At 32.2% G+C, this 7,624-nt stretch overlaps 1 protein-coding gene across 1 annotated transcript; it reads left to right on the forward strand.

The window, feature by feature from the left end:
* The first annotated feature begins 6,297 nt into the window (after positions 1-6,297).
* Positions 6,298-7,196, forward strand: LOC142550745 (glutathione S-transferase T3-like). The gene is made up of 2 exons (XM_075659811.1): positions 6,298-6,580; positions 6,622-7,196. Exons 1-2 carry the CDS (start codon positions 6,298-6,300, stop codon positions 7,194-7,196), a joined length of 858 nt encoding a protein of 285 aa, XP_075515926.1.
* Positions 7,197-7,624: the final 428 nt, after the last annotated feature.

The raw sequence follows: 7,624 nt of genomic DNA on the forward strand, positions 1-7,624 counted from the left end.
ATTTTTTGAATCATTGTGATGGATTTCAGATATACCAAATATTCTTCAATCGAGATCCTCCAAGCCAAACAAAAACTAAGACTGTATACACTGCATCGTGATTAGTAAGTAGCTAGAGAGATGCATAATATTCCTTTCTTTAAGGTGAAAAACAATTAAAGATGAAGTATGATCTAATTTGGCAAAAACTTGTGTGAGACGGTCTCACGGATCGTATTTTATGAGACGAATTTCTTATTTGGGTCATCTATGAAAAAATATTACTTTTTATGCTAAAAGTATTACTTTTTATTGTGAATATCTGTAGGGTTGACCCGTCTCACAGATAAAGATTCGTGAGACCGTCTCACAAGAGACATACTCATCTAATTTTATGGTCAAGTCGTCTGTGAAAAATTTAAATTGACTAGGGCCAGATAATAAATTAAGTTTATAGATATGGACTGTCCAATTGACCAACGATTAATTTAAAAAAAAAGAGTGAATTAGTTTGCACAATATTAATCTAATTTATCCTTGGAAAAATAAAATAAAATAAAATAAATTAATCTGTTTATTAATTACTAAGATTCCTACATCCTAGAAACTTACATAATATCCTTATTGCAACATTGGATATGGTTGTGTCATTCTTAAGACAGATACTAAAAATGTGTGTTGGGACTAATTCTGTGAAATTAAGAATAAATTATGGCCCTTGATTAATTTCTTTTTTAAGGAAAATTTAAAATCATTTCTTATTCCACTTTTATCTCAAGTTATTGATTATAGCTAGTCAAACTTCCAAAATATATATATGTATTTATATTAATATATTTTACTATTCCTATATATATATATGTATTTATGTTAATTTTCAATATATAAAGTGATTCTTATTATTATCCAAAAACCGATAAAAAAAATTTCTTTTTGGTACACATGATAGGATAAATATATGATATAAGGATAAGTTAATGATAGATAACATGTAAGATATTATATTTAATGTTTGGTATGATTTTCATAAAAGTGATTAAATTTATATATTAGATTGTAATGACAAAATTAACATTATCATAATAAATTTAATAATTTCAAAGTTGTTGCTTGAGTTCATATTTCTTATATGTTCATGTGCTGATAGTGCTTGCATGATTTATTTTATTTTTACCTAATTTTATATATTATATAATATGATAATTGAGCCCTTCATTTTGTGAGTCAAGTCAAATATAAATTTTTAAGGTTAATCGAGTGATATTAATAATTTTATTGAGATTTATACAAATCATTTATATAGTTATCTTGAGTTCATTTATATAATTATCATATTATATAATATATAAAAATAAATAAATAAATTTATTTTATTTTAATTTCTACCTACAAGTGAAATGAGAGAACAATAGGGTTTAGGATTTTTATATATTGAGGGCAATTAAGTCATTTGTGGTGTTTTTATCATTAGATTAAAATTATCACATCTCATAAAAGGAATATTTTATCTCTATATAAAATTATTTATCACGGGCCCATGATATTATCATGTGCTTTCTAAAAAATACCGAACGTGGGATAAGGAGAATTATTTATCAATCCCTCTCTTATCACATGTACCAAACTATACCTATATGACTTAATCAGCCAAAATGTCTATTTAATTTTTCCTTCCACTGTAAATTTCAATTTAAATGCTTAAATTATTTGAATGATCATATTAAATTAGATATTCAATAAATTTTTGTAACGACCAATAAATTATATAATTTATAGGATTAAAAAATCTGAATTATGTACGAATATTATTGTATTAAAAAGTCACAAGTTGAAGCTCTTGCAAATATTTATTTTTCCTCAGCTGGCAGCTTCGATGAAATTTTATACGTTTACAAACCCTCTCCGATCCTTCTAGTCGTCTTCTTCTTCTTCTTCTCCAACGATTTATTATATATATACTTCGTATGTATCTATATCATCCTCACACAGATCATTTTGACCATTAATCAATCCCATGGAGTGCAGGAAATTCGAGATAACCATAATATCAGCACACGACCTGGAAAACGTGCGCATCCTGGGCAAGATGAAGGTCCACGCCCGGGTTTCGATCGGGTCGAACAACCTGGAGGCGGAGAAACGGACCCCAACAGACGGGCATGGGGAGACCAACCCGACATGGAACTTCACCATGAAGTACACCATAAGTGAATCCATGATACAGCACTACAACACCATGCTGGTGATCAAGCTGTACTGTAAGAGGAAGCTGGGAGACAGATACGTTGGAGAAATACATACTCCCATGAAAGAGCTGTTCGAATTCGCTAAGCCTATGGGTGGGAGCTGTATCCTGAGCTTCCCTGTGCAGAAGGGCTGCGTACATTCCCAGGGTGAGATCAGGTTTTCTTGCAGGTTTGGAGAGAAGGTGATGCTCGATGACTTGCTGTTGGCTGAAAATCTTGCTGCGGGAATGAGTCTTGGATGAGTACTAATTCACTTTTGTTTCTTATATTCCATTTCTCACGAGTATATGGTGCATGTGTGTGTCCAAGAGAGGAAAAGAAATTGCGTGTGAACCTGTAAATATTATGATATCTTTGGATATTTTGCTTCTGTGAGAAATCAATCCACTGTTTCACTTATCTTTTGTTTTTTTAAAAAAAAAGCCTTGGATATAGAGTTTCTGTGCATAGATACTGAACCCAGTGAGTTGAACACGTAAATAAATTCAGATATGGCATGAAGTTGGGAATTCGAGAATGGATTTGATTTCTTGTTTTGTTTTGTGTATCAAGAAAGATATGCCAATTACAAGAAAGTCGTTCTCAAATAATGTTAAGCTTGCAAGTCAAGCAAGCCAAAGGTAAACTCTACATCCAAAATAATATTAATTAGTTGAGAATTGTTGCAATCAATAATTTCTAATTATATGCAATTTATTAAATAAAGCTTGACATTAGATTCATATATATATAGAAAGACTACGCAATATCAATGATGAGCTAGCCAGTTGACTTCATAATATGTTTATCTAATGTTGTGAAGTTTAATTATTTTAAAATAAATTGAATTTATAAGGTAAATTTAAATTATGTATAATTATTGGCAAAAACTTGTGTGAGACGGTCTCACGGGTCGTATTTTGTGATACGGATCTCTTATTTGGGTCGTCTATGAAAAAGTATTACTTTTTATGCTAAGAGTATTACTTTTTATTATGAATATCGGTAGGGTTGACTTGTCTCACAGATAAAGATTCGTGAGATCATCTCACAAGATACCTACTCTTGAATTAATTCAATCTAATTATAATGTATATTAACTTCTTGTGCCGTTTTTTTCCTTAGTTTTCCTAACTTCTTGTATGATCGTTATTAGTTATGGTAAATATTTATTTCGAATCATAGTATTTGATGTGATATGATAAAAACTGGTTACGATAATTTTTTTTAGTAAACTAATATAATAAATAATGTTATGTTTTATTTAATAAAAGAATTATTATAGATAAGATAATCTGAGTATTGTTAAAATAAAGCTTGATAAAAATAGATTTAATATTAATTATTCGACATAACGTTTACGTACCCACAAAAATGGTCGTTCTGAGACCGAAGCTTGTACGAAGCCTCTGCACGAGCTTCTTCCAACTTACCCGCAAGTTCCATCACGAAAGGTGTTTTTGTTCCATAAGTGATTCGTAATAAGTCCCAAGCTTTGGTAAGCGACCTAACTGCTTCTTCTGTCTCGCCAATCAGCCTGTAAAATCAAGAGCCGCATCAGCAATGCTGCAGGTCCTGGGCATTGATCAATGAAATGGAACTAAAAAATTGTAAGGAAAAAGGAAAAATGAATTGCATGGGAATTAAATGAAGAAACAGAAAATAAGAATGTTACGTAGACAAATATAACACCTTTGGTAATGTATGAATCTGCTTTTAGCAGATTTCGTCGTATAGACACCAGTAAATAACTAAGAAAAGAAGATGAACAAAGCTAGCTGCACAAATAGAAGAAAAAGGGAAAAAAAAATTCTTACCATTCAAGTTTTCCACATGTATAATATTGCAATCCAAGCAATGGATGGAATCTTGGATACACACCTGTGTTAAAGCGGGGATTCAGCATTCAAAACAAGGAAAGAAAAGGCACACCTAGCGAATAGTATATTCAAGACCCATATATTTTTAGTTTTTAACGACCAGAATAAGCCAAAAAGCAGAATATATATATCAAACGCCACATGTCAAATGGCCAAGAAAGGCAGTGAATTGGGTGCTAGTCAGTGGACACAAGATTGGCCTATCTATCTCCAATATAGCCAGTTTTTTGCCTACTACATTGATCATAAAACTGGAATTCCAGTACATGATCAAATAATCATAAAACTGGAATTTTAGTCCATGAGCAAATATTTGTTTTACAGTATAGCCACGGACCATCATCGAGTTATCTTGTGGAGAAGTGTGAAGCCCATAAATGCGTGCTCTCAGATATTGGAATGTTTAATCTGCAATATGATAGTGCTTCTTTCCAATCTTGAAGTTCCATGAATATCTAAACAAGTAAAGTTTCATTAGTGTATGTATATAAACGATCCGAGGAAGTAAATTTTGAGAGGAACGAAAGAACCAAGCATGTGCCTTTAGAAGTGTCTCTCTAGTCCGCATAAGATTGATTGAAAATGGATTGTCTAACTTCATTTGGAGTTTCTCGATAATCATATAAGCAGCACTTGCCTCGGCATTACCTGAATTCTGTACTAATTTCGAGAATTTCTTAAGCCAAGTTCGTGTTGACTGCTTTCAATAATGTTCTAAAAGGCGTAGTATAGGACCGCCCAAGCGCTAGCCCCAATTTTAAGAACCGTCAAGGCGGCCGCCTTTAATATATAGAATTTTTTTTTTATTTTTGTAGTTTTAATTTTATTAAAAAATATCGTTTGACATATTTTTCAATCAATTTATATATGATAAATATCAATTTGAGTTTGAATCTGATATAGAAGAACTATTGGAAAAATACGTAGATTAATAAGAAGAATTAGATATTTAGGTAAAAAAGAGACTGTCGCTTAGGCGCTAGACAATCTCTTTAATGTACATATTGTTTCTTCAAATTGTTTTTCGAAGCCTGGTAGAGCATCCGTGAATCCATTCAGGAAGACATTTTTTACATCCATCAGATATAAGGATCAACCAAGATATGCAGCCAATGATGGCAGTATTTTGACAGTATTCATTTCTGCGACTAGTGAGATCTCCTGGTCGTCGATCCAATGTATCTGTGTAAAACATTTAGCCACAAATCTTGTTTTATAACGTTCCAACAATCCATCTGAATTGAGTTTCATGGCGATAACTCATTTGCATCCCACTATTCGTTTTGCTTCAGACAGTTGCATTATTTCCCATGTTCCTTTTTTATTCGGTACATTCATCTCTCCAAATACAGCTTTCTTCCATTCTGAAAAACTTAAGAGCCTCGTGTACAGTCTTAAGAACATACACAATTTGTTAGAGCAACCACAATAACACCCATTTAACACCCTTTCTCCATTGTAAGTGGGCGTTATAACGCCCACTCACAAGAGAGAGAAAAGGGGGCGTCCATATGTTTGAACGCCCCTCTGTCCGCTTATTTTTTAAAAAAAATTGGACATTTAGCGACGATTTTTCCTATTTACGACGGATTTTTACAAACCGTCGCTGAACGCGGGCCCCACACACGTGATGATGTTTCCTTATTTAATGTTATTTAATGTATTGGTTTAAATTTCAAATTTTCATTTTTTAAAAAGAAATTCGGATATTAAAATAAATTAAAAATAATGTTCAATTAAAAACTAACGGTTGTTTTTATTTATAAAAGTAAAAAATTGTTTTAACGGCTAATTAACGGCTAGTTAACGGCTAGTTTAATAAAAAAAATAATGTATTCATATATAAATATTCACACACTACACAAATTATTTCAAACATCAAAACATATTATTCTTCACTCCAAAAATCTTTTCTCTTCTATTTTCATCATCTCAAATTCTTTTTTTAAAAAATTTCTTAAATCCTACTTTGTTCCGAAATGGATGAAAATTACCGAGGGTTTTTTAGAAATTTCGTGAATTTTCAAAAAAAGCCGGAAGAAAATACTTCTTCCCAAAATTCGCAAATTCCACCAAATTATTCATATTTTCCATACCCACCAAAGTATCCACAAAATTCATATCCACCAAATTATCCTTATAATTTCTGTCCACCAAATTATCCATATAATCCATATCCACCAAACTATCCATCTAATCCACATGCAACCAGTATGCCATTTATTTCTCAGACTGAAAATGAACCGGTCACTCCGACTTTCGTCCCAGAGACTCAATTGTCCGACCGTGAATCCCCAATTGAAGTCGTAAATTTGGAGAATGTGGATTCTGGCGTTGAGGGTAGAAAAAAACGGTCAACCTGGAGAAAGGTTGAAGACGAGATCTTAGCGAGATCGTTTGTCACTATCAGCGATGACCCAATCATCGGCAATGATCAAAAAGCGGAAGCTTTCTGGGGACGTGTTGCAAGCTATTACAATGACAATCGACCCGCAGGTATACCCAATAGAAGTGCAAGTGTCATACGATCGCACTAGCACAATACCGTACAAAAAAAAGTAGCTGCCACGGTGATGAGGATATACTACGGCTTGCGTATGAAAAATATCGTGAGGAAAATAACGACATCGCATTTAATCTTGAGCATGTGTGGAGGATCGTAAAAGACCGTCCAATGTTTACTCCACAGTCTGTTGATCACCTTGTTAGCACGAAGAAGGCAAGGACCTCGGAGTCGGGAGCAAGCAACACCTCATCCAACCAAGATTCGAGTCTACATGTAGACCTAAACGAAGAAGAAAATCGTCCAATGGGTCAGAAGGCAGCAAAAAGAAAGGGAAAATGTAAAACGAGATCGGACATGGAGTGTATGACAACAAACTTGGACAATATGTTTGCAAAGTTTACTGAATATACAAGCATGAAAAAAGTTGAAGTTGAAATGAAACAAAAACAACTCGAAGTAGAGGAGATGAAAGCAAAAGTTGCTATGGCCAAAGTTCAACTAAAGGAATATTCAATTCTTTCGAAGGATACTTCGCAAATGACATATGAGCAACTTATCATCCACGAACGTCTATGTCAAGAGATTAGGGGGAGATGGAATATTTAATTTCCAGTTATTGTAATTTTCGATTATTGTAATTTTCATTTGTTATAATTTTCATTCATTGTAATTTTCATTTATTATATGTTGTACCGTTTTATTTTAGCTTTATAATAAATGTTTAATTTTAAATAAATGACACTCATAAAATTAAAATTTTTCACGTACTAAATATATAAAAACATATTATTATTAATATAAAATAATAATTTTAATTTCTTAAAAAATTTGAAATTGAATTTATTTAATTTAAAGTAATAATAAGATGAATGGGTGGACAGCGAGATCTACAAATAATGAGTGTTATAACAATAACGAATGCGGGTGCCCGTGCTGAGACTATTTAAAAGTAAAATAGACAGATACCCATATGTAATTAAGGAGTGAAAACATAAGAAAAACTTTATTTCATAGACCACATATAAAAAATAATC

Source organism: Primulina tabacum, chromosome 7 (assembly GCF_025594145.1).
Source record: "Primulina tabacum isolate GXHZ01 chromosome 7, ASM2559414v2, whole genome shotgun sequence".
NCBI classification, from domain to species: domain Eukaryota; kingdom Viridiplantae; phylum Streptophyta; class Magnoliopsida; order Lamiales; family Gesneriaceae; genus Primulina; species Primulina tabacum.

Coding starts and splice junctions, on each gene's coding strand:
- LOC142550745 (XM_075659811.1), top strand. CDS start 6,298: ATGCCATTTATTTCTCAGACTGAAAATGAACCGGTCACTCCGACTTTC. Junction 6,581..6,621: donor CAATGACAATCGACCCGCAG/GTATACCCAATA, acceptor CGATCGCACTAG/CACAATACCGTACAAAAAAA.